The 26,523-nt window shown below is 48.6% G+C and overlaps 1 protein-coding gene across 2 annotated transcripts; it reads left to right on the plus strand.

The window, feature by feature from the left end:
• Positions 965-24,944, plus strand: TRIM29 (tripartite motif containing 29). 2 transcript variants are annotated; one of them, XM_021376332.1, is made up of 9 exons: positions 965-2,344; positions 9,376-9,471; positions 11,101-11,334; positions 11,673-11,871; positions 15,318-15,463; positions 16,708-16,717; positions 18,434-18,535; positions 20,822-20,898; positions 23,698-24,944. In XM_021376332.1, exons 1-9 carry the CDS (start codon positions 1,490-1,492, stop codon positions 23,758-23,760), a joined length of 1,782 nt encoding a protein of 593 aa, XP_021232007.1. In that variant the 5' UTR covers positions 965-1,489; the 3' UTR covers positions 23,761-24,944. The 2 variants fall into 2 exon arrangements, with proteins under 2 accessions (XP_021232007.1, XP_021232006.1); XM_021376331.1 differs by lacking the exons at positions 16,708-16,717; positions 18,434-18,535 and adding an exon at positions 19,650-19,751 and having other exon boundaries at positions 15,318-15,401.

Genomic DNA, 26,523 nt, shown 5'->3' on the forward strand with positions numbered 1-26,523 from the left:
TGAAATTAGGCACAAATCAAATATTAGGCTGGGTTAATTTACAGCCTGTGCGTTAATCTCAGAGCAATCTCACTGAAGTTCAGAGTATAATCTATGTTACATTGATATGGAATGAGTGTAGGGCCCACCTCCTTCTTTTGAACTTGATGGAATCCAGCAGTGCTGATAAAGGGCCTTGTTCTTCTGAAATCTGCCATTCCACTTGGCTGAATAAAAACCATTATGGGGTGTGGACTACTTCTGTGTTTTTTTTTTCCCCTTAATGAAAGGAGCATTTCATGAGCTTTGAAATAATTTTGCTGTTTCTCCCTTCCACTGTGCCCTCTCTTTGCCAGTCAGGGAAGTGGAAAATGAAGGGACAGCCAGGGAAGAGAGGAAGGGAAACTACCAAAGTTGCTTGATATGACACTTGGATATATTTCTTTTGGATAAAAAAGCTGATCATTTGCCTGGAATACGGCTAATGGAGAGAGAAATGTGTATTTTTAAAACTCTTTTGCAGTTCTATTTTCTTGCAAGAAGTATTTTGGCCATCTACCTGCAAAATACTTAATCTTTCAGTGCATGTTTATGGGAGGAACTGCAGGAGGAACACTCGAACCCATGTTTCACTGAGAACCTGCAATGAAATAGGCAGCGGGGGCTATTCTGTTAGTCACGTAAGTAGGGTTCACATGGCCTGCAGGAAAACAGAACTCAGGCTGACTTTGATTTTGGGTCAGCTGTGTTCTTCTAATGTGTGCACTGGTTATTTCCAGGTGTAGATAGATGCATCTCGCACAAACCCAACATCAGCATCAAAATAAAGATAATGGGGGGTCTTTTAAACCCAGTATTATCTGTATGTTTCCCCTCCCTGTTCTACTGAATACATCAAGCCCTCGGGGGAACCTAGTTTAAGAATGCTTTATTCTAGGCGTTCATTTTAATGACAACCATAATTATTTCTGTGCATGTGTATGACCCAGTTAACAAACCCATCCTCGGCATCCCATGGTCTCTCTGACCCTGCCCATCTCAGCAAGGAGGTAACCACAGCTCCTGGCAACAGCGAGCAAAATTATTTTTGAAACAAGCGGTCGAACTGGTTACTGCATCTTAATGAAAATGAATTTTTTTTTCCGAGCATTTCTATGTATATAAACAGCCCTTCCTCCCAAACCTGGTTAGACAAGAATGTTCCTGGGTGTGGACTGCCTTGTATAATTAACTGCACAGCTGTAGCTTCTGATCCCTGGTAACGTCTGTTCCTTTCTTTCCTTCTTTCTCCCTGCCTCTACCTAGCATAATCCAGAGCTCATCTCCTCCTCCTTGCAGGAGTTCCAGGTGCGTCACTTGGGCAGCTGCTTCCTCACATTCCCCCGTCATTCCTTGCTGGGGCGGCCAGCGGGCAGGCACGCAGCCACAGCTGCTTCCAGGGGGCAGGGGACAGCACGGGGGGACAGGACAGAACTGAGGAGCCAAGAAACCAACCCGCCCTGGTTAGACAATGGAAACGGGGAGCGCAGCAAGGACAAACGGCACGGCAGGGAAGCCAGAGGACGTGAAGAGTCCATCCGCCCCCAAAAAGGATGAAGAAGTGAAGAAGACGACGAATCCTGGCGGAGGCGAGAAAGAGCCAATAAAGGGCACTGGCGGTACCTCCCTGGAGACCGGACAAATCAAGAGCTCTCTCTTCTCTGGGAGTGACTGGAAGAGGCCCATCATTCAGTTTGTGGAGTCGTCCGATGAGAAGAGATCGACCTACTTCAGCATGGACTCAGCAGACTCCAAGAAGATGCCATTTGCCAGCGGACAGATAGGAGACATGAGGAGAACCCCCCTCTCCTTCGCAGACAAGGGCGACCTCAGGAAGTCCCTCTTCACCTTGGATTCCAAAAAGAGCTTCTTGCCTAATGAAGGGGAAGGGAGAAAGCCCTTGTTCTCCAGCGGGCAGATAGGAGATGTGAAGAAACCTTCTCTGGTGGAGACGGGAGACCTGAGAAGACCCAACTTCAACAAGGCGCCTGACAGAGCAGCTGGCTCGCGGCCCAGGATGAAGCTGGAGGATGTGCTGTGCGATTCCTGCATCGATAACAAGCAAAAGGCCGTCAAGTCGTGTTTGGTGTGCCAGGCTTCCTTCTGTGAGCTGCACCTCAAGCCCCACCTGGAAGGAGCAGCTTTCCGGGACCATCAGCTCCTCGACCCCATCAGGGACTTCGAAGCAAGAAAATGCCCTGTGCACGGGAAGACCATGGAGCTGTTCTGTCAGACAGACCAGATGTGCATCTGCTACCTCTGCATGTTCCAGGAGCACAAGAACCACAGCACGGTGACGGTGGAGATCGAGAAAGCAGGAAAAGAGGTAATATAATGCTTTTCTAATTGCTTTTTTTTCCCAATCATCTTTCCAATGGAATTCAATGCCACTCCACAGCTTTGGCTCTCTATCCTACGGTCTCTCCTAAAATCATGGCTGCAATGTAATTCTGGGTTCAAGGGCGGTGGATGGGAAGGGTTTATTGGAGGACTGGTGTTGCCAAGGCTCTGCTGCATTGGGACTGTCTACAGATAGCTTCTTACAGAAGCACATCCGTGGTGCTGTGCAGCAGACTGTGTTTGGTTGGGCACAGAACCCAGCCCTGATCTCACCACTGGCTTTTGGCAGGAGTTGAACCAGAGCCCTCCATCCGCGGTTTTCAAGTTGTGACCGTGTTTGTGCAATGCTGCAAAGTGGGGCCGTGCCTGAGTTCAGGACCTCCTGAACACGGGCACACAGATCAGTGCTGCTCAAGGTTGTGGTTACAACAGAAAATTGCGATCTCAGGTCCCTGGAGTGAGGTTACGCTTTCTTGTTTGTCTTTTCTGTTATGGAGATAATGATGTTGAGCCCCACCTGTGGGAAGAGTCTTTTGAAGCTAAGATGAAGAAAAAAAACTTAGTGCAAATGCAGAACGTTTAATTTTTCCCTGAAGTGTTACTACAGTAGTCTCAGAAGATGGACATCTAAAGAGATGGGACTGGCATGTGAACCAGTGCTCACTCTAATGAAAGTCTTCTGCCTTTGTTTGCCTGAATTCTCATTCTGTTTGCTTTCTGGGTGGATGTGTGATTATTCCACTTGCTCCAGTGAAGGTCAGGGTCGCACCGCATTCGATTTTGTCAAAACTTTTGGTCTATCCAGACCAGGCACAAGAGATGACAGAAAGGAGACCCATAGAGCGGTCACATAAAACCATTTGCCTAGAGTTACAACCAGCCCATGGCAGGAGCTGGAAGGGCACCCAGACCTGGGATTCATCCCAGCCTTAATCACAGCCCAAGAGCTCTGATGTGGTGAACAGGCACGTACAAGTACCCACTGCTGGAAATTCTTGAGTTACACGTAACTCAGAAGAACAATTTAACTCTACAGTGCTAAGAAGGTTTAACTCATAATGCTGGAGGAACATCTTTTTTAGAGCTTCTCTGTCTTTCCTTGCACAGCTTTTGGTATTCTCTTGCAACGTCATCTTCATCTTGCAGCCTTACTGGAACCAGACAAAGATTCTCCCATGTCTCAGACAGCCTCTCAAAGAAATTCCTGCAGGGGTTGCAAGCTGCTGTTTGTTTCATGATTGCTTGGTCTTGTGTTTTGATGTTGGCTCTGAAAGATTACACACTGTATGCCTAACCTTCATAAAGCTGTGCCAGGTTGTCCAATTCCTCTCAGCCATTCCCACTGACAAGGGTTTCAGAGTTGCTCCCTTGAAGAACCAAAGCTGGCCAGAGCCTTCTCCTTGTGTTTGGATGAATCTACAACACCTTGCTTGTACGTAGGCAAGCAGATCTGGGTGGAGGAACCTTCACCTAGGATTTAAATGGTGTTAGATTTCTCTCTCAGAGTGTTCATGCCATTCTGGTAAGGTCTGTGCTTGCCCTCTGCTGATTCTGCTGCTGCTAAGCCCAGAGGATTTAGGGCTTTATCAATGAATCACACACATGTGCAAGTTTCTCCTGACAAGGAGTCTTGGTCATGTTGTAACTTGAGGGAGTATTCACTCAGACAAAAACAATTAACAAGATAGCTGTTGCTTACAAATGTTAATTCCTAGCCCTGATCTATTCGCCATTGGTGGAGCCTTAGCAAGAACCACAGGGAGGGACGAGCACTGCCAGCTCCCGTGTGTGCACCACCTCTTCTTTTCAAGTCTTGCAAATCAGCTGAGCTGGAACATGACCACAAATTGGTGGAGTGGCAAAGTGTGCCTGGCGCTGCTGCCCTTTGTGGAAGGAGAGGGCAAAAACCCCACACAGGGGCAACCCCATCCACACCAGGGCAACCCCAACCCCATCCCTGCTGCCATGGCATCACTTGGCACTCAGCAGCTGCAGAGTAGCTGTGGTGTAGTAAGGTGTATTCTGCTCCTTTTCCTTCTATATTGCAGAATTAATGCAGTTTACAGCCTCGTCCATGAATTACTCTTTGCTACAGGCCTGTAGGGAGGAAAGCTGCTGTATTGTGCTGGTGGGAAACTGAGGGACAGCTGAAGAGCCTTCCATGGAATGAGGTAACTGCTGCACCGTGCAGACAGAGAGAGTGCAGCTTAAGAGAAGAGGAATGCAAACAAGCCAGTATGCAGACACCTACTGCTTAGGGCGTTTAGGGAAGCAGTGGAAAGCTTGGGATTTCTGTGAGGAGGAGGGAGAGCACAGCAGCATCTGCCATGTCACAGAGCCAGGCTGGGAGCCCCTCATCCCCTTCCTGCTGTGCTGGCACAGGGGGTCAGACAGACGCAACTTGCCAGGGAAGATGGAGATATTTTTTTTAACTTTCCACCTATTGGTATTTGCCTATTGTACCCAGAAAACCCTTAATGCCTTCCCCAGCTCCACTTTGCATGAATTTCCTGCTACAGATTTAAAGCAAACGTAACACCTCCACCAGAAGCAGCACTAGAAACAGCCAAGAAAAAGATGGTGAGGCCGTGTAATAACCACACCGCTGAAAAGAGAGAGCTGTCAATTGCAGCTTGCACGCTCCCATAAACCCCTCTGGTCAGCTTGATTCATCAGCAGCACCAGATCCCCCCCCTCTCAGACAGACGTCCTTCATTTTGAAAGGGGATCCTTCATCCCAAACCTGTTTTACAGGCCCATTCTCAGAATGAGACGACTTCACAGATGCCTGCCAGCCACCGAGCTGCAAATAACTCAGCATTACAATCCATCGCGGCCCCAGCGCTCAGCACGTCGGGTCAGATCTAGCAAAAAACGCTTTGGCTTTTTTTTTTTTTTTTTTTTTTTTCCTTTCATTCTTTACCTTTAGAGAAAAGTTCCCACCGCACGGCAGGTTTAAAGGGCCGGCGGAGAAGCGCTGTGCAGGAGTGGGAGCTGGGTGCTCTGCATGCTTCTAAAAGCGGAGCCTTCACAGAGGCTTTGAAGTCAGCCATCCTCACAGCAGATCCAGAGGGGCTTCCATCTGGGCCTCTCTGTATTGTTCTGGTTGAATACACAGCAAAAAAAGAGCGTATTGACGTGCCAGAGGAGAGTTTTTGGCTTTTCCCACTCTTGCAAGGCGAGGGCGTGGTGGAGCCTGGTGCCTTATCTGCACAGTGTGGCCGCTCTGCGGACACATGGATGCTCCTTCCACAGGAACAGTGCAGCTGCCCGCACGCCATTCCTTCTGGCTGGAAGGCAGGCAAGCAAACCTGTTGAAAGCTGTGATTTGGAGCAGCTTTGCCAATTTGTCTGCATTCTGCAGCGCTGCCTCTACAGTGAGGGCAGAACCTGGGGTCTATGCACCAGCTCGTGGGTGAGAAACCCTCCACCTCCTTCAAGCAGAACCTTTTATGGTCTCAGCTTGGGCACTGACCAGTGGCATTGTTGCAGGATGTGGGCAGTCTGCAGAAATTGTAGCCCATTGCCACCTGCTTCTGCTTGACAAAAGCTTTGACTGAAAAACCGAATGGCAAAAGCAGCAGAAATCATCTCAAACAAACAACGTGCTGATCTCTCAGCCGTGCCACCTCCAACACAAACCCCATTCTGGGATAACTCGTTTCAGCTCTTCTTCTCCCACTTCATTATTGCATTTGGTTGTTGCTGACGGATAATTACCATAGCTCTCCCAGGCTGGTGACACAGGGGTGTTCCCTGATTCAGGGACTGGGTTCCCAGAGCATTAAGACATGACGATGCTTGTATTGCTGCCTTGCAAAAATGAGTTGCGTCATGATGCAAGAGTCGTATTCTCACATCTCCAGGTCCTTTAGCACAAGGGCTGGGTTCACTTGTGGATGTTTAGATGTACACTATGAACTTTCACTTAGGCCTCTTGACTGCCCTAATTAATTCAGGTGGTAATAGGGGATCCTCTGTCAGCTCAGACTCTCCGTGCCAGCATTTCTCATCTTGCCATAGTCAAACCTGATGCTCTAAACAAGTGTGTCCCAGATTTTTCCACCACTTCCACCATTTCTGCAGCATAGGGACCCCTCCAATGATGGGTGCAGCCCCTATGCAATCTGTCACCAGGACATTCAGAGCCTGATTCTCACCCAGTGGATTTGTTCTGGGAGAGTCTGCCACATGAGCAGATCGGGGACAGTTGACCCTGGGAAACTTGTGAAACATGAAGGAAGACAGAAGTTTCTTCATGGAGGATAGGAAGATCCTACCGTGAATGTGTGGCAAGATGTACGTCTACAGCTAAATCAGCCAGCCCTATGTCAAACAGGGCCTAAAAACATCATGAAATTACCTTTGCTGAACCCCTCATGTTGCACTTCCTATGCAGAATATCCTTATCAAATCTGCTCCTTCTGCTTCATGCCACCAGTTCTTGTACTATACCTGGATCTCTTTTTAATGTCCTTTTTTTGGGAAGAACAGTTTGAGTGGTCGTGCTATCATGCAATGAGGGCCCTCCCTGTGCTGCTGTCCATACCAGTGTTTCCTTTGCCCTCATTAGGGTTGTTTTAACCCAAGCTGAACCTGGATGACTGTGATATTTGCATTCCAGCTATTGGAACCATCTCTGTAATTTCCATTTGCAAATCGTAATTCTTACTCTAAATGGCAGTGTGGGGTTGCTCTTCAACAGTTGTTACATTCCATCCCAAACTGCCTTTCTGCATGAAGGCATCCTACAGCTCCAACAAGCTGCTAAGAGCTAGCTACCACTTTTGAGCAAGTAATAGTTGTCTAAGTTCCTTTGAGACCCATCTTAATTAAAAAGCATCATAAAAGTATCATATTGTTATCACCACCTTCCAGCCAGCATTTGGAAAATCCTCCTGTAACCTTTCCTTTCAAATTTGTTGGGATTACAAAGTCTCTGTGGCTGTGAAGCACCTGCCCTTCTGTAAAGAGAGCTCCACGTTCTTGTCATGAGGATGTCCTGATAGATAGGGGTGAGGAGGGGCACAATGGTTCCCACTGCTCAGGAGGTTTTCTGTTACAAAAAGTCAGTGTCATCTGGATGTAGCTCAGTGGTTCATGGAAAGAACAGGCATTATATTGCAATTTTTCAGGCTGGCTACTGGAGTGTGCATAGGAATGGGCAAAAGCATGCATTCTTTCAAATTACTGTCCCGAAAATGTGAAAACTATAGGACCAGGCTCACGCCTTTACCTTCTTGATCAGTAGAAGAGCAAATTGGCTTATCTTGATATACACGTCTCCCTTAGGACCCTGTACTGCAAAACCCTTCCATGTCTGCTCTCAACCCTTGCAGAACGTGGGCTTCAGCTGAAGGCTGCTCTCAGTTGGCTACTGTGGGCTGCCAGGGTGTATGGATGCTGTCTAAGGGCTAATGGTCTCCTAACTCAGCAAAGAAGGACGATCACAATGATGGTATAAGGATGCAGCTCTTCTGGCACGGAGATGCCTTTGAGTACATTTGCCTTTTTTGTTTGCCCTTTCTTCTTTTTTATAGGGCAATAAAACAACGGTCAAATTGTTTTCCTTCTATAAATAGAGGTTTTCTAAATTGGAACAGCAAGAGTCAATGGCTCTCAGATGCAGCTGTGCTTGATTCAGGCTCAAGAGGATGTTCAGACACGGCAGCAACTGGCAGCAAGACAAGAGCCTCCACGGGCACATTTCCCTGCCCTGAGCTGGCTGACAGTTTGTTGCCTTCTTGCTCTTAGAATCATAGAATCTCAGAATCATCTTCATGCTGTGATGCTCTTTTGCTGCTCTTTTCAACTCCCACCCCCAAAGCCAACAATGATCAGGAGAAAAGAGCTGGGTTTGCATGTTATGTTATGTTCCTGGCTTGGTGGCAACGCAGTAGAGACCTCACTATGTTAGTTCCCATCTTCCCCCACCCCTCACTTCCCCATCTCTTACTCTTGGCCTCAATATGAGTCCTTTGGGGTGATACAGCCATTCACCGAAGGATCCCACGCCTCCAGTGGGTTTTCAGAGATTTTCTATGGTGCCATAGCACAGCTGAGGAGCGCAGGTCATTTCTGCACCATTCCTCCAGAGCTCTGAGAACGCGTGTGCCGCCGCCAGATTGCCCGTAGTTATAGCTGCGCGGTGACCAACCTGCGCACACATGAAACACAGAAAGATCTTGAGACACGTCAACAAAGGCTTTGTCATGATCTGTGGGGCAGGGAGGTGGTGAGCAGAGGGCGAGCTAACGGCACGGGGCAGCGCTCAGCAGCCGGGTCCCCCTGGCCCAGGGATGTCCCAGCAGTGCCCAGCCCTCCATGGGCTCCAGTTCCCCACTCCACCTTGCATGCAGCTGTCTGCTCTGCACTTCTCTAGGAAGCCAGTGCAAAACAAAATGCAAATGGCTCCCAGTGAAGGTGCTGATCTAAGCCAAACATGGTTGGCTACACCTCCTCCCCTCTTCCTTTTGTGTTTTTTTTTTTTTTTTGTATTTTTTTTTCCAAGCATTCCCCAGCTTCATCACAACATGAAAGCTCTCAATTCAGAGCAAATTAATCCACAATCCTGTCTAAACAGAATTCCTGCCGGAGGCACCGTCCTCTTTGTTGCAACACTCGTCAAACGTCATTCCGTAATTACATGAAAACTGTTATTGCTGCAGAGGCACACCCTGGGATGGGCCCCGTGCTGCATACACAGCTGAATTTTGAAACAGGCCTCGTCCCCCTCCAGCTAATGACTCTAAAGTGATTAAAAGCAGCACCATGACGGTAGCCTGGTAGGTGGGTGCTGCTGCTGCTGTCTTTGCTGAGGAAGCTGAATCTCTTGCCCCAGCCAGCAGCTCTGGCACCTTGTCCCCTGTCAGCACATCGTCTCCGTTTCAAGCAGTGCCAGCAGCCTGTGCCCCCTGGCTGCTGCTGCTGCTCGGGTCCCAGGGCAGCAGAGGAAGCACAGCACTCCTCGAGGCACACTGTGCAGCCCCTGCTCATGGGTCTCCCCTCTTCCTGCAGGCCGAGCTCTCGCTGCAGAAGGAGCAACTGCAGCTGAAGATCATCGAGGTAGAAGATGAAGTGGATAAGTGGCAGAAGGAGAGGGACCGCATCAAGGTGCGTGGCGAACATTCGTTTTGTGTTTTCCTATGCTTGTCTCTTTCTTTTCCACTCTCTCACATCACTCTTCCTTCCCTCAATTTCCCTGGCATATCCAGCTCTTACTCACTCCGTTGCTTACCTAGCCTCTACCTCATCACTCTCCAGCACTCGTTCATGCCACATCTTGGCAACAACAACTCCTACTGAAGTCATTTTGCAACAGATCCTGCAGGAGACAAGAGGAGCCTGCACGGCCCTGTTATGAAACGGCTTGGGAACCTCCCTGCTCTGGGTTCCTATGGTTCTGCCATCACCGATAGCCAGACCCATTTAGAAACAAAAGCGTGCTGCTTTTCTCCCGCTGGTCCACTTAGAAAACCAACTCCAGAATTGCTATGGATTGCCCACCTCCATCCCTGGAGGTGCTCAAGGCCGGGTTGGATGGGACCCTGGGTACCCTGACCTAGTGGTTGGCAACCCTGCCCATGGCAGGGGATTGGAACTAGATGATCTTTGAGGTCCTCCCAGACCAACTGTTCTATGATTCTAAGGCAACCAGGTGCAGCTACACCGACGTATGTCTTGTTTATAATGGAACAGCTCATTTCCATACTGATAGAGGTCTCCTTTATAATCCTTTCACCACACAAGGGTTAGAATATAGTAATGGTGCTGTGTGTTTTGTTTTTTTTTTAATTTACACCCTAACTGAATAGAGCAGTGAAAACACTATTTGAAGACACCCCAGAGAATTTGCATAGTATTAATAAGCAAAGCAGTTCTTCTCCCTTTTATGTGGTACACGCACATTGGCTTGCCAGTTCTGCTTTTTGTCTCTTCTATTATTATTATTATTACTACTACTATTACTATTATTGGAAATGTGACCTAGAAATTTTAACTCTGAATATAGCTACATCCATAGTCATTCTGAGGAATATTTCAGAGGGACGTAGAGAGGTTGGTGAAAAGCATTTCAGTAGCTTTCATCTATTGAAATGGAGTGAATTTGGTCCTTAAATTCTGGAGGAGCCAGCGCTATGATTTAGAAAGTTAAACAGTGTTTTTAAATATCACCTAGGAGTGCAGTTCACGAATTGAAGAGATACACTATTATAATGAGGAAGACAGCGTGCATCGTACGTCATCTGTATACACACTTATTGCAAGAATTAATATTACTTATCTCAGCATAGCTTTCTGGTGCTAAGGACTGCATACCTAAAGTCCCTGTAGTCATGGTCCCAATACTGAGAATCATAGAATCATGAAGGCTGCAAAAGATCTCTAAGATCATCTGTTCAGCCATCCACCTACCATCAGTATTGCCCACTCAACCACGTCCCTACATATTACATCTGCCCCTTCCTTGAACACCTCCAGGGACAGTGACCCCACCACCTCCCTGGGCAGCCTGTGCCAGAGCCCGACCACTCTTTCTGACAAGAAATTCTTCCTAACATCCAATCTGAACCTCCTCTGGTGCAACTTGAGGCCATTCCCTCTTGTCCTATCGGGTGCTTGGATGCATCCCCACCTACATCCCTTATTAGCAAGTGCCTCCATGAGAAATTTCCTCTTTCTTTTCTCACCCTCTCTTGTGTCTTTTCTGCTGCCTCCCCTCTCCTCCCCTTGCCCCTGCAGAACTACACCACCAACGAGAAAGCGACAGTAGACCAGCATTTCAAGGAGCTGATCCGGGACCTGGAGAGGCAGAGGGATGAAGTGAAGGCTGCCCTGGACCAGAGGGAAAAGATTGCATCGGAGAACGTGAAAGAGATTGTGGATGAGCTGGAAGAGAGGGCAAAGCTGCTGCGGGAGGACAAGGAGAACAGGGAGCAGATCCACCAGATCAGTGACTCCGTGCTCTTCCTCCAGGTTAGGAAGATCTCATTTGCTTTTCCTTTTCTCTGTCAGTGTAGGAAGCCCTAGTCTTTTCCAGTTCAATGCACATGTATGTGAGGAACCGGCCCTGGCATTTCAAGCTGTGTCTGCTCCCATGAAGCATGAACTTCAGCATGCCAGTGCCTCATATTTCTTTTCTTTTCCTCCTTTTTTGGTGGCTACAGCTCACAACCAAAGCATTTGACTACCTCCCACCCATCTTCACTATTCTCCCTCCCTCTCTGTGTTATTTGGAGCCTGACGTAGACATTTCTCAGGATCTCTCCTTATCTTATATTCCTCAGTAACCCCTCTCCTCATCTCTTTGGCAGGAGTTTGGGGCTCTGATGCGGAATTACGTCCCCCCTCCCTCCCTCCCGACGTACAGCGTGCTGCTCGAAGGGGAGAGCATGAGCCCCTCCATGGGGCTGCTCCGCGATGACCTCCTCAACGTCTGCATGAGGCACGTGGAGAAGATCTGCAAGGCAGACCTTGGCCGCAACTTCATCGAGAGGAACCACATGGAGAATGGTAAAGTAACCCAGAGATGCCCCGTCCCTGGGCAAAGCCCGCCTCAGGAGCTTGCTAGGTAACAGAGGAGGCAGGATTATAAGAAAAATACTGGCAGAAGTATGAAATGCAGCCACCCCAGCACGGCAATTCAGAAACCCTGCCATCAGCCCCATTTGTCCAGCTCAGTTAGTGCGCTAGGCGTGCTGCTGTGACATGCCATTTTACAGCAGCTGCTTTCAGCCTGGAACATGAAGTATCCTGAAAGCACCTGTCACTGAAAATCTAATAACAGGTTTTCTGGGTAAAAAGGTCTTTGTTTTGGTGTTCGGGTGAAACTTGAAAGAGGAAACTGGAAGAGGCATTGCTCCCTGACCCTGCCTCTGCAGTCCCACCAGGCAGAGCTGTGCATCCTCAGCTCCTGTCCCAGGGAAACGCAGAGCCCTCGGGTTCCTGCAGTGTTTAAGGATGAGCAATCTTTCTTATGTAAACAGCGAGGGTATGGTCAACACCACAGCAATGCAAGGAATCTTTTAAGTCTTTGAACCCACTTTCTTTCAGTCTCATCCAATCAGTTCTGCAGAGGACTTGTGCTGCATAAAGCTCGCTTGTGAGATAGGACACCATGACCATGTTTCACTTCCAAACTGTCCCACAAATGGCCTTGGGCATAATACTTAATCCCATTAAATGACCTCTTGCACTAAGAATAGTAGGGATGGGAGTAAATCCTTATCTCGCCAGGCTGTGATGAAGGTCTAATTTATGATTAATTGTGGGACCTCAGAGAGCAGAGCAATAAAGGTCAAGAAGCTGGATAGGTAACCTGAGGGTAAATTGCACCCTGCTGTCAAGGAGAAGTGACTCAAAAAGGTGTAGGAATAGTCTCCAAGCCCATTTCATACAACAGAAGATCACTGCAGTGTACATCTGCAAGAACACTGTCATTTCGTTCAGATTCACAGTACTCATCAGACATTCCTCTCATATTAACACACCACCTTTTTCCTGAACAGCACTCATGCAAATCCCTCCAACTTCCAGAAAAGAGATGCACATTACAAGATGATATGATAAAGGAGGAGGGGAAGAAACAACCGAAAAAAAAGCAAATAGATGCACACAAATCAGACCAACATGGGACCTGTTACTGGAGAACAAACAGCGTTTCTCAGAGGCTGACGTTTGTGAATCAGCCTGACGTTCACAATTTAGAGCAGAAAGAGTGAAGGTGACATGGGACCAGAGTACATTTGGATGTGTAATGAGAATCTCTGTATTCATCAAGTGATAGCGTGCTGCCTTCCTTCATTAGGAAGAGAAAGAGCAGGTCCTGGCCCCAGGGAGCCTGCACTGCAAACAGTTCACTGACCTTCATCTAGCACCACCATTCTCTGCTGGACATGAACTAGGTGGAAGAGATGCTTCTGGTTCAGAGCACTAACCTCTCAAAAATGTCAGGAACCATGTTCAAAGTGCTGAGCATAGAGCTAGATTTTTCAGCTCCCCCATACCTTCAAGCAGGGCTAGAAACTGAATGTTACTTGTCTTCCAGTATTTGCCACTGAATCATAGAATCACTAAGGTTGGAAAAGACCACCGAGACCATATAGTCCAACCATCAACCCATCACTGCAGCACCTCATGCGCTAAGGTCCGCTGAGAAATCTGGCTATAATGTAAGTCAGGTAGATGGGAGACAGCTCAGATTCAAAAATCATTTTTGTACACTTTTGTTCATTTGGACTTCTGTCGAATTTCCAAACCAGGGGCAGCATAGAGCCAAAGGGGTCTCGGCTGCCAGCTGCTCACAGCACTCTGAAGGTTAGACGAGTAGCATAACAGTAGGTTGCAGTTAAGGAAGTAACCTCCGGAGTTGCAATAACCATCAGGGGTTTCTTTTGCCAATTCTGACTTTGCTTGGCCATTTGTACAACCCAAAAATACACATATGTTCCATTAGAGCAGCTCTAGATGAAGGCTGACTCCTCCTGATCAGCTGATCACTTTCAATTAGGTTCCCCTCCACGCTGCAGATGTCAGAACCCTCAAAGGTACTCGGAATCTGTGGGATTCGAGTGCCAAAGTATTTCTGAGCAGGGCAACACTCCACCACTGCCAGAAATCTGGGCACTTTCGGGAACTGTACGGGGACGTAATGGACACAGCTTGCAGCCTGCCTAATGAGGAGAGCAGTGGCATCCACTCAGCTGGGAAATGTTATTTAAGGTGAATCTCAGAAACTTCAGAGCTCTCCATTTCTCAAACTCCAGTTACACTTGAAAGAGGACAGCACTCTGCATCGAGTGACTGCAAGGAAATAACTCCACAATTACTTAATGGATTTAATTAACTCACACTCCCCCTGAGTCATTGCAACAAATTCATTTGCAACCAGCTTGATCTTCCAGCATAAGAAACTTCCCATGAAGAAATATTATATTAATGGAATGAAGTCTGCTTAATAGCAGACTCCAAAGGGAATCCACTTTCTTTTAGTTGTCATAACAGGTACCTACTTAGTAGTGTGGCAGGGAGGAAAATAATCAGCGAGCACCCAGGGATTTTGAATAACACAAAAATAAATCAGAGAAATAGCACAAAAGTTTGTTCAGTAACTTAAGAATCAAACAATGGAACTACCTAAATATGGGAACCAAACTTCCATCCTTCCAGAGAACCATAGATTTAGAGAAGAATGAAGGCATTAATATTTATATAATTTTCTGAGCAGATAGGGCACCATTTCCCATGGATCATTCCCTGAAAACAGAACCAGGCTGTGCCAAAGGGAAGGGTTCACTTTGAATGAAGCTTGAACCAAAACCCAGGGAGGCTAGAGCTGTTTGCAACTCGGGTTTAGCATCTTCAAAAATGGCAGAAAGCAACCTGCAGAGCCTTCCCAACTCTCTCATTTTTTGGGCTTTGCAATAGCTGCAGGTCCAGACCTGATGGTTGTGCGCCAGGTTAGACACAACAGCAGCCAAACACAAACCACTGTTTATGAAGTGGGATCCATTTTTAGCCACACAGCAGCACTTTGTTGAGAAAGTGCCTCAACCCCAAAGTCTCCCCATGGATGCTCAGGTGATAGCAGAGCTCTGCTGGGCAGCTGTTCCCCACCTATTTGTGTGTGTGCTGTGCTAAACCTCTGCTGTCTCAAGCTGAACCTCAGCACTGCTCGGCTTCGCAGCCAGAAAGTCCCATGGAAGAATTAGAAAAATAGAGCAACTTGCTTTCAATGGGTACAACCTCTCTCCCCATGCTCAAGGCAGCAGCTCCAACCTGTTGTCCCCTTCCCTTTGTCCCTGGCCAGGTTGGATGGGGCCCTGGGCAGCCTGATCTGGTGGGTGGCAGAGGGGTTGGAGCTCAATGACATTCAAGGTCCTTTCCAACCCAACCGTACTATGATTCTGTGATTCTGTTCCTCCCATGGGATCCCACTCACTCCTGCTCTGCTCCTCCAGGTGACCACCGGTACATGATGAACAACTACGAGTGGAACCAGCCCGACAACATGAAGAGATTCTCCATGTTCCTGTCTCCCAAAGGTAAGGCAGCCCAACAACTTTCTTCCAAACACAGCATAGGAAAGGAACTTCATTCATTATTTGTCCCCAGATTTGCTTTCCCACACATACTTCAACGATATCCAAGACCCATCCCCCTGCATTTGTTTGTGCTGGGTCTTCTCTCCATCCTACAAAGCTTGGAGAAGCTTTTGCCTTTCCATCCCAAACAAGGCAACACAGGTTCTTAGCTCTGTGGAGGACAGCTGGAGCAACTGAGCTCTTTCAAGAGTGGAATTTGTGATGCTAGGGGAGTTTTAGCATGCGTTATCAGGTTGAAGTAAGCGTTATCCTCCACCAGAAGCTTACCCCTCTGTGCTATCAAATGTGAAGGCTACACCAGGCTTCATTTGCATTAAGATTTTACTTTCACCAGAAAACATATTTTTTCCCTGCAGGGAAAGGATGCAAGAAGTGAGGAATGTGTCCTAAAAAAGCAGGTTGGGGTTCTTTTCTTAGCTCTTACTCTGACAACAAGAGCCCTGATGATCTGACTGCGTCCCCATTGCTACATGAACACATGGGATGAGTGAATGATTGTTTTCAGTGCATTCAGTTGTAAAATGGCAGCTGCCTACTTCTAAATCAGGACTTCCAGAGTGAGAAGCGCAGAGTGACAGAGCCCTGGGCAGAGCAGTGTAGAGACAGCAACACGGAAAGGACAGCACAGAATAACTATCCAAATTCCCTCTGTTCCTTAGGGAGCAGGTCCCTGGCTGGCTTTGCCAGCTGTTTGCAGCTGCTGCTCTGCCGAGGCAGATGGTGGTGGGGCACAGGGCCATGCCTGCAATTAGCAACGGCGCTGCCCTGAAGGCACATGTGTGCCATATCACTGCTCCAGCCGCAGGGCTGCGGGGGCACAGCCCAGCTCCCAACACTGAGCCCTTTGTCTGAATTTCCACTTTGCCCTTTTCCTCTCTTACCAACCCACATGGGCACCAGGATGTCACTGGGTGCAGATCCCGCTCGGGCATCAGCGAGCCTTTAGCAGGACTGCTCCCTGCTGGCCCTCTGAGTCTGGGGACAGCCAAGTTTGAGGGCATTTTGCAAGTGGAGGGTTTGATTCACAGGGAACCTGTCTGCAACAACTGCCTGCATGGTTGCAGCTGCTGTTCTGCCCCAGTTCTGCTGGTGCTGGGGAGAGACCAGTCTGAGCCCCGCATCCCGCACCACCACCACTTTCAGCCTTAAGGGACAGTTGAAAATGAGTTCTCCATTATGCAGGCTGAGGCCACCCAAAATGCAGGGCTTTGGGTTCAGGTGGAAATGGCCCAAAACGAATTTGGAGGGAGCAGAGGGTGAGGGGATGCTGTTCTGCATCCCGACCTCCTGAAGGACCCACCATGACAAAGAAGAAATCAGCTGCTGCATTTAGAGGTCATGATTTAGTGCTGTGTACTGGAGCCAGAGAGGATGCTTGGTGGATGCAGTCAGCACGCCGTGCCCCATTGCTTTCTGCACTGGCCTTTCGAATATACAAACACTGCGGGATCATTTGTTTTGCCTGCACTCCTGCATTGTCCCGAGAGCCCACACGTGTTGCTTCCCAAAGCTGCTCGTTCTGTGTTTGCTACCAATCCAGTTACTTCATCCAAAGAACTAAACATGCGGCAGCACAAAGTCCCTGCTGAAATGGGGACTGAGCAGCGCTGCGTTCTCCACCAGAGTGAGGGCACCAGATCCCTTATGGGAACAGTGGTAGAAGGAAACCAGCTGCTACAACCACACCGATGGGGACTTTGGGAACAGTATGAGTCAGTAGGCAAAACAGGAGGCATGACCCACTTAAGCTTGCATGCTGGCTAGCAAAGGATTATCTGATGAATAATGCACCACAGCCATAATCATTTAGCTCTCCAGAGCTTTCTGTGCTCTTGCAGTGTGTCATGTAGAAGTCCAGCACTGCTTCCAATTGCATCTTTTCTAAGGAATTCCACAAAATGGAAGAAAAATAAAATAAAAGAGGACGCTCTCCACCCTTTGTGTTGCATAATGTGCAGAGAACCCTTAAACATCTCATGACAGTTTTGTAACACACCCTATTTCTCGCTATGTTGGGTCACTGCAAATTCTGCCTTAGGTCACAGCAGCAAGTCTGCTTGCTGCAATGAGGAATGTTACCCATGTGGTGCTCTGTGCTCGTACTGAAAAACTGCTTGGACTCGAGCTGACCCCTGTTTTTAAGCCCTGCTTACACTGAAGGAGCCTTCCAGTGCTCTTTTCCCTTAAAGACAGTAGCGCAGAGCATCCATCTGCAGGGGTGACATAATGAGGCAGAGGGGAGACGTAAAAGGCTTCGAATGCTGCCTAAAAGATGGAGGAACAAAGCGTTCAGCTGCTCAGTGCTCCTTTCTGTCCTCTTCCACCGGGCTTTTTTTTTTTTTTTTTTTTTCTCCTGACGTTGCAAAGAGTTTGGCCAAAGCCAGAAGAAAGTTGGAAAGATCACCTTGCGCCTTTACAGGTCTTTGAATCAGAAGAAGGGAGCGGCAACTGCTGCAATAGAAGCAGTGCTGAAATAGAGAAGCAGACCACAGGATGGCAGCAAAACAGCTCAAAGCATCCATCGCTTTGTGTTCTTCGGGGAGACCCATGGCTCACAAAGGGGTACAACAGCACAAGGCTGCATCCCGGCGTGAAGTCCTAGCAAAACCCTGTCCCAGTGGTGAAGCAAGAGATGCTCCTCTGCTCGTGTCTCTTGTGCCCTAAATGCAAACCTCTGCCTGCACGTCTCTTTGCAAAACAGCCACGTTGAGCAGGCAAAATGCAGCTGGCAACTGAATGTAGCTGAAGACAGCTGTGCGGCAATGAGAGAGTTTTGTTCGCTAAGTGATGGGAAGTCCCACCAGCCCCTGGGATGCAGAACAAAAAGATCAGACTTCCCTCCCCTCACCACATTTCTGGTCTGGGGCTGCCTCCAGAATGGTGGGGACTGTTTCAAAGAGCAGTGCCATGCACAGCCCTTAGAGCCAGCTCACCAGGAGCCGATTGCTGAACTGGATGCTCTTGTTTTACAGCCAGTTTCAACCCACGGTCATGGGAATTTTCCTCCTTCCAAGCGACTGAGGAAACACTTGGTACGGGTAATTCTGCCTTCAGTTTGAAAGGATCTAACACCCGTGCCACAGCTTTCCAGCTGTCTAACTGACCTGTCCTGCTTCCCCTCTCGGCTGTCCTGTCCCTGTCTCACAAAACCAGCTCTGATCTGGGTTATCAGCACTGGCTGCATACACCCAAACGCAAGCTGGCGCTGCTCTAGGGCTGTGTGTATAGGAGGGAAGGGCATCCCTGGTCCTCACTGCTTAGACAGTGAGAAGAAGATGGAAAACAGACAAGTGCCAGTTTGTAAAGACCCTGAGATACCCAACCAACTGCCAAAGACCCTCAGACACCCAACCAACTTCCAAAGACCTTGAGATACCCAACCAACTGCCTCCACCAACTTGTTCCAGGCGAGCTGCAGAGGCTGGGGCAGGGTCAGGAGCTGGCTCAGTTCCCCCCAACCCAGACCCAGGAGCACGAGGCTGCTCTCCTCCCTCTCCTATACACCTTTTCCTTAGCACTTCAGTTCTCAGCATCGTGGCCTGCCCAGCATTCACTGCCTGCACAGCACCCAGCGTGTCGGGGAGGGGACTTTGTGGTGGCATGGGGAGAACCAGCAGCAGCAAAGCCTTTCTTTCTCCCACCTATCCTTGCTCCCTCTGCCTGTTCCTGCTCAGAGGCCCTTCCCTTTGTCCAAGGATCACAGCCTCCTGCCCAGGAAGCCCTGGACACCTACACCAGGCAGCCACAGGCAGGGCTGGCTCTGTCTCATCACTCCTCTCTCACAACCATTTTGGCAGCCAGGAGGGGAAGCCTTGCTGTAATTTCACTGGGCTTTGAGTAAGGCTTCAACAGCTCTGAGGCAAAGGAGCTTTGGTTGCTGTGTCGTTTGGCCTCGTCATCCCAGTGTCTGGAGATACCATTTACCTTGAAGGATGCTGCTCTTCGGTCACATCTGCACTCTGGGTCTTACCAGAATGTTTCTTCCCTCACTAGGACCTCCACACTCACACATTGTGCACCAGGACCCTGCCACTGGCTGCTCTCATTTAGGGTAAAGGGACCCAGCCACTGGTCCCCATTTTCCCTAAGCTGCTTGGAGGTAGTTTCACAGGGTGTGTGTTGAAATGTTTAGGTTCCCCCCTGCCGCACGCATTCCCCCGGAGTAACTCAACCTCTTCTGTCTTCCAGTAGGCAATGGCACTAAGCTGCCTTTTCAGTTCTCCTCGGTGGGACAGAATCCGCCCGGTGACTTCAGCAAACAGTCTGATGGGAGCCTCTTCACTAAGACCGGTACTGGGCACACAGGTGTTGCCCTTCTCCCTCCCTTCTGCCCCTTTCTTAGACAATAAGACATTTCATCCTGTTCTTGCTCCCGCCAGGAGGCCTGGAGCAGCCCCACACCCGGCCCACCTCTGCCAGTCTCTTAAATGTGTGCACACTGTGAGCTGAGCAACTCACCCCACTGAGCCAGGGCAGAAGGACTTGGCTAATAAAGGGTGGAATAGTTGGAGGGGTTTTCATTTTGTTTGTAAGGGGTAGGGATGAGAATTTGAGATGCTTTTAGGTGCTCGGAGACCACAGGAGATGACATTCATTTCCTTTACCCCTCTAGCTTTATCAGTATCTCAAAACAGCTATTATCCTAAAAGAGTAATAGCCACCGAGCACAACCTTTAATAAAGCGATGCACTAGCTGCCAGTTCTCTTTCATCTGAGCCGGCCCCACTCACTGCCTCGTCATCCTCTTTTCACCACCAACCAGTTCAAGGGCACCCAAGGTTGAACCCAAGGGCACCAGCACCTGCCAAGCACAGTCAGGTCGGATTAATTTGCAAATAGGAAATGGTGGGGAAAGCCCATTGCCTGACAGCTCTGAAACTGGTGGTGATTCAGCAGGGCTGCTGTTATTTCTGAATCAGAACTGAGCTGGTGCAGTAGAAGGATGTTAGGGCTTATCACATTGCCAGGGGTGCTGTCATTAATTTCTGACATGAAACCCAGGCCTCGGCTCTTTGCACTAATTAAATAGCCTATAGTGTTCTTTGCAAGAGTCAGAATGCTTAGTTCAAGGCTTGGCCTAAATTTAATTGGACTGATCGCATTCTGCCTCCCTGCATTCCCCAGACATTTTAATTAGACAGACCTCCTGCACTCCCTTCTCCTAACCAACAGGGTGGTGGAATAGGTGTCTGTCCGATGGCTGTCGTGTCCCTCCCCAGAAGTGGCTGCATTTCAATGTTAAGCAGTGCAATACTAATTACGTGGCACTTCCAGTCCTGCTGCTCATCCTGGTGCTTGCAAGGAGAGATGGGGATGGTGCCAGGGACTGACCTATAACAGGCTCTTTTGTGTTGTCACAGCTTATCCCTCAATAGTGAGACATCAGTCTGCAAAAGTGACGCCACAGACATGGAAATCCTCCAAGCAATCTGTATTGGTAAGAAACGAGCCCTGGGGGTGAAACCTTCAGCAAAGGAAATATCTGTTCTTGGGGGACGTGGGACTCCAGAGAATAGGGCTTTGGTCCTTTGGAAATGGGCAAATGAAAGGTTCGGGTCAGCAGCTTCTATTATTTTTTCTGTGGTTAACTGCATCCAGAGAGGGATGCAGATTGACCCCCCCAGCCACCACAGCGCTGGGATGTAGGAATAATCAATATTTCAAAGTGACATTTTGAAAGGGTTTTGCCCTGGTCTAGCATTCGATCCAGGGCTTCTAAAAGCTATACAAATATTGCAGAAGACATGCTGGAATCTGTAGAACGTTTTCTTCCTGCATGGATATCATACGCTCTTAATAGACTTTGACAACAAGAAAACACAGACTGTGTAAATAACGCCAACAGAGAACCATATAGAAGTATTATACTAATTACATCCTACAGTGAGCAGGCGCAATATCAAAGACGAGGGGTCAGACAATGATGATAAATCACTACAACAGCTGTAAATGACTCATTTAGCACTACTGCCACAACACAGGCAGCAGCGCACGACAAGGGCTGGAGGATGGTAGTGCTGTAGTCCTCATGTGCAAGGTTAACAAACAGTTAACGCACAACCACAGAAACACTGCGTTTATCCACTTTGTCTTAGCATCCCTCTGCACCACGACGCATTAAGATCTTGCACAAGCTGAGCTAAGAACATCAGGTTTTTGCCCTCGTCTCCGCAGACGAAACCCGTTTTTGAATTCTCATTATACGTTGGTGAGACATTATTTACCGCTCCCTGGAAATAACACTTGTACGGAGGTCAAGAGTCAAGAGCATTCCCAGACTGGAGGATGGAAACAGAAGGAATGCACAGCAATGAGAAAGGGGCTGGCCAAGGACTGCAGCTCTATGTCTGCTCCATTTTAAAGGCCCCTCCAGGAGATGAATAGCAGTGCAAGGGCCGTCCCGCGACAGGCTGTAGCACCTTCAGAAAATCCAGCCTTGGGTATTTGAACATGTTACAGCAAAAACACATCTAGGAGCAGCAAGGAAATGCAATATCTTCTCTGTCTTGTGTTTGGTCACCACCTTTTCAGAAGATCCCCGACTTCATCATGGGTGTGCCCACACAGAGACTCCAGCCAATGGTTTTTGATACTGACCCAACACCCACTTCCCTTCATCCCCACTGAGAAGGTCTGGTGACTTCTCCCACCCAAAGCCACCGCTCTGTCCTCCCTCATGCATACGCTGGCGTATTCTGCTTTTATAGCCTATATTCACTGGATATCCCTGAACCTAACAATCGAGTTGATAAATATAAGCATTAAGCAGTCCCAAAATAGAAATATACACTCTGGGCTGCAGTAGCTCTGCATGAGCTTTTACGGTCTACTGGCCCAATAATCTGGCTTTTAAAGTAGTCTTAAATATGTATTTAAGTAATACACATCCTAAAAGATTCGTAAATACAAATGTTCACAAAGACCTCTACTGTTTAAGGAGGAATGCCTTTTTAACCCACAGGGGCTTCTTCAAAATGAAGGACCTCTCTTTCATCTCCTAATTATTTGGGAAATGGAAGCCATAAAGTGAAAAGAATCTCAACAAAACGGAGCGTAGAGCAAAAGGCACCCGGGGCTGGCACTGAGCAGCAAGATGGGTTGACTTGCTCTCCCATGCTCCCAGCCTCAACCAATGCTCCTGGGAGGTCTCTCCCACCTTCTGCAAGCGAGCTCTGGGCAGCAGACCAAACCTAAGACAGATCAGATGTTGCAAAACCAGGGCTGGCCCTGACCGCCTTGTCTACCACATCCCTGGTGTATGCATGTTCTCATGTCACCTTGGTGCTCCTCAAAGGCAGCGTCCAAGCCACTGTGTGTAGGAGTTGCTTGTAAGAGGAGCAATAGGGCTTAACCCTCAAGTTAAAGGACTGCAGTGCAGGGGGCAACAAAGGTGAGGAAGAACTGATTGATGGCCTCAATATTGGTGGATTCAGGCTAAAGATTTCACCTGGCACAGTCAGTCAGTAAATGGGCGTTTGTGTTCTGCAATCACCCCCAGACAACACTAGGCTGCACAGTGCATCTTTGCCACGTGTTGCTTATTTGTAATGGTGTAGATAACGATGAAGTTGCTGGGGTGGGTCCTGATGAGAAGAGACGCAGCTGGAGACTGTGGTAATAGGGCTGGAGAGATTGGAACGTGGCAGTTCCCCTAGGCTTTGCCCTTGTGTCTCCTCCACTTATGCTTCTGCTTACCCAGACTCTTATTCAGGGCCCTGCAACACGTGGAGGTGCAGGTAAACAATACTCCACTGTGGGAGAATTTCCATAGACAAGAATTTTAGTTCTCCAACCAGGGAGCACAAATAAGCACCGTGCAGCATAGCCCATTGCTGACATAACTCTGCGTGGCGTTAAGTGTGAAAGCTCCCATGAGTTCTCAGGTTAGCGAGCAATTAAAAGACACTGACAGAAGCATAAAAATAGAGGTGACATTCCTCTTCTCCCAGAAACCTCTCATCAAACCATGAGTCACAGTCTGAGAGTTTATATCATGCACAGACTCATTTGGCTTGGGCATGATGTCCATGCAAAGCATGCGTGCAAATCAAACAGCATCACCATTTGCATTTGATTACTCGGGCAGTGCAACGAGGTGGTGCTGCTCTGCAGGACTGAAGGTGTTAAGATAGGAGTGTGTTAAATTACAAATGGTTGGGCTGCCGAGCAGGGTGAAGTATAGGTGGCCAGAAAAAGACGAGAGGTCAAACTTAATGCCCCAAATTCTCCATTGCAGTCACATTACCGCCCCTTTTACGTCAACAAAGGCAATGGAGCCACTTCCAACGAGGCACCTTGATTCCTGAAGAAGTAGGGAAGAGCTGGCAGCACTTGGAGTGAAGACTCAGCTGCGGATTTTCATGGATGTACCTGCTACTATATTAACCTTGCTGCTCTAATCTCTGCCAGGGAGAGGGAAGGTGCAGAAGGGAATCATCTTTTCTAGAGGAAACATGGATTTTTTTCCAAGTCCATTTGAAAGCTCTGCAGGCCTTAACAACATAACCCCACCCTCTGCTGTCACCTCCTTACTCCCCCCTCTGCCATCACCCCTCCCTTTGCTCTGCAGAGCTGCTGCTCTGCTTCTCCAGGAAGCATGCATGCTTGGCTAGCACCCACCCCTCCCTTGCTCTGCTGCACTGGTTGCCCTGCCCTTCGAGTGACCATAGCTAAATCCTGCTGGAAAATCCCAAGCTGGCGGGCTCTCTTCCTTGAGACCCTTCCTCAGCTCAGCTCTGCTCCCACTGGGTAGCAAAAACCATCAGTGGGACCCATGGAGCAGCCCTACTGCAGCCCGAGGCCACTGCTGGTGGAGGGCAGAGAGGCTCCCGATTGCATTAAAGAACCCCTCCAGCCACTGTTTCAAATTAAAAAATAGATAGAAAATCCATCCTACTAATGGAAGATTGATTAGATGCCACAGGTATTGCGTGTTTTGTGGGTTTCTTTCTTTTTTTTTTTTTTGTGGAAAATTCCCCTAAAACAAAATTGGTTTATATATTGTGGTTCGGGCATTTTTCCAGCAACAGTGCCATCGTTGTTTGCTCAGGGTGGTGCTTTCAATTTGTCCCTGGTTCATATGATGGATCATATCAGCACCCAGCCAGTGCTGGCTAGCCTTGCTGTGATCTCCCTGAGATTATTTCCCTTCCCCTTGGATGAAGTGGAGGGGTCAGCTCCTTGCCAGCCCACCCATTGCATGGCCCATTGCATGGCCAGAGCCCTCCAGCTGCAGAATGGAGAAACGAGAGCTGCAGTGCATGGTCTGCTCTGTCCAAATGTCTCTGGAATGGCTTCTCCCTGCCTTTCCTACCCCAAAAGCTTGCAGCACCTGGCTGAGACAGCTCTCACCCATCGCTCCCTGAAAACTACTGATTTGCTAATCCCCGTGCAATGATGCTCGCTGCTTCTTAATCCCATCCCTCAGACAAAACTGAGGCTGAAAGCTGGTTGCTCCAGAATACTTGAATGGCACCTATGTTACACTTACATTTTTTCTTCTTTTTTTTTTTTTTTTTTTTTTTTTTTTTTTTTTTTTNCTAATCCCCGTGCAATGATGCTCGCTGCTTCTTAATCCCATCCCTCAGACAAAACTGAGGCTGAAAGCTGGTTGCTCCAGAATACTTGAATGGCAATTGCTCAAGGCAAGCAGAGGATTTTGTTTTTTTTTTTTTTTTTTTTTTTTTACTTTTTTTTTTAATGACCAGAGGAAAATGAGATAGCGTGGTGAGGAAAGACAGGAGAAGGAGAAACTGGGATAGAGGGTAGAGTTGCTAGGAAATACACTGGGACTTGAGTATGTGCAAGAGAAAGGATAACAGATGCCCCCCCCCAAAAAAAAAACATCTCACTGACTTTTTTCTCCCTGAGCAGGCACTGGTTATCACTTGTGTCACTCACATCCCGGTGGAAGCTTCCACCTCCTCCTTTCTGTTTTCCAAAACGTGGGCATGATCCCCCCCCACTCCAAATCTTGGATATTAAAGCACCCACCCTTCTCGCTTGCCCTAAGAAAACTCTGCTGTGGCAACAGCTCAGATGCCAAGTGCCCGTGGGTCCCTGTGGCCCTGAGACCAGGGCAGGGTGGGGGAACTGAGCATCCCCTCCCCCCGCTGCCCCCTCTCCAATCCCAGCCCCGATCGTTTTCTCCCCTTCCCCTCCTCACTTCCAGGGCCTCATTCAGATCTTGCACACACGATAAAATCCATCAACACAAACGCAGCTGCCCCCCACCTCCTCCAGCTGGGTCCCCCCCATCTTTCCTTCCCTCCAGCCCTGCTTGCAGGGATGCAGGGGAGGGGGCACAGCTCCTGCCCCCGCTAGACCTCCTGCTGAGGTGTGTTCTGCATGAACTGTTTTTATCGTGTTTGTCTTGATCAGCAAAGCAAGAGGAATTCCATCTCCTCAAACAGGACAAGACTACGCTGATGTAAAGCGGGCCCTTCACATGTGCAACACATACCGCAGAAATAAAGGAGAAAGCTCCGTGTCTGACAAAGGACAAGGTCTCTGCCTTTGGTGTTTGTATGCTTGTAGCAATGAGTTGAAGTCTCTTCAAAATCACAGAACCATGAAAGTTGGAAAAGACCCCTGTGATTATCAGGTCCAACCCCAACCCACCCCACTGTGCCCACTGACCTTGTCCCTCAGTGCCACATTCCCACCTCCAGGGACAGTGACCCACCCCCCTGGGCAGCCTATCCCAATGCATCACCTCTCTTTTGAAGAAGAAATATTTCCTAATATCCAACCTGAACCTCCCCTGGTGCAATTTAAGGCCATTACCTCCAAAACCACCCTGGTGGTGCGCTGACTTGGGACATGCGGGTCTGCCCAGCACGGCTGTCTCACAGGTGCCCACCATACCAACTTGTCTTCTGCAAGGAGACCTCCTGACCTCTCCAATTTCTTGTCTATACGAAGGATTTTCTCATCTATGAGCAAGAGAAAATTCCCTCGTGGGCAGCTAAAGGTGCAGAATCAAGGCAAGGTTTGTTCCTTTACCCCAGAGGCTAAAGAGCTTTCAGCAGATGCCTGGAATATTCCCCTCCAGGTACTGGGT

The sequence above is a fragment of the Numida meleagris genome, chromosome 23 (assembly GCF_002078875.1).
Source record: "Numida meleagris isolate 19003 breed g44 Domestic line chromosome 23, NumMel1.0, whole genome shotgun sequence".
NCBI classification, from domain to species: Eukaryota; Metazoa; Chordata; class Aves; order Galliformes; family Numididae; genus Numida; species Numida meleagris.

Bases quoted from the DNA above. Each gene is read 5' to 3' on its own strand.
- TRIM29 (XM_021376332.1), top strand. From the start codon at position 1,490: ATGGAAACGGGGAGCGCAGCAAGGACAAACGGCACGGCAGGGAAGCCA. The intron at 2,345-9,375 runs GTAATATAATGC...CTCTTCCTGCAG, and splicing joins TCGAGAAAGCAGGAAAAGAG to GCCGAGCTCTCGCTGCAGAA. The intron at 11,872-15,317 runs GTAAAGTAACCC...CTGCTCCTCCAG, and splicing joins GAGGAACCACATGGAGAATG to GTGACCACCGGTACATGATG.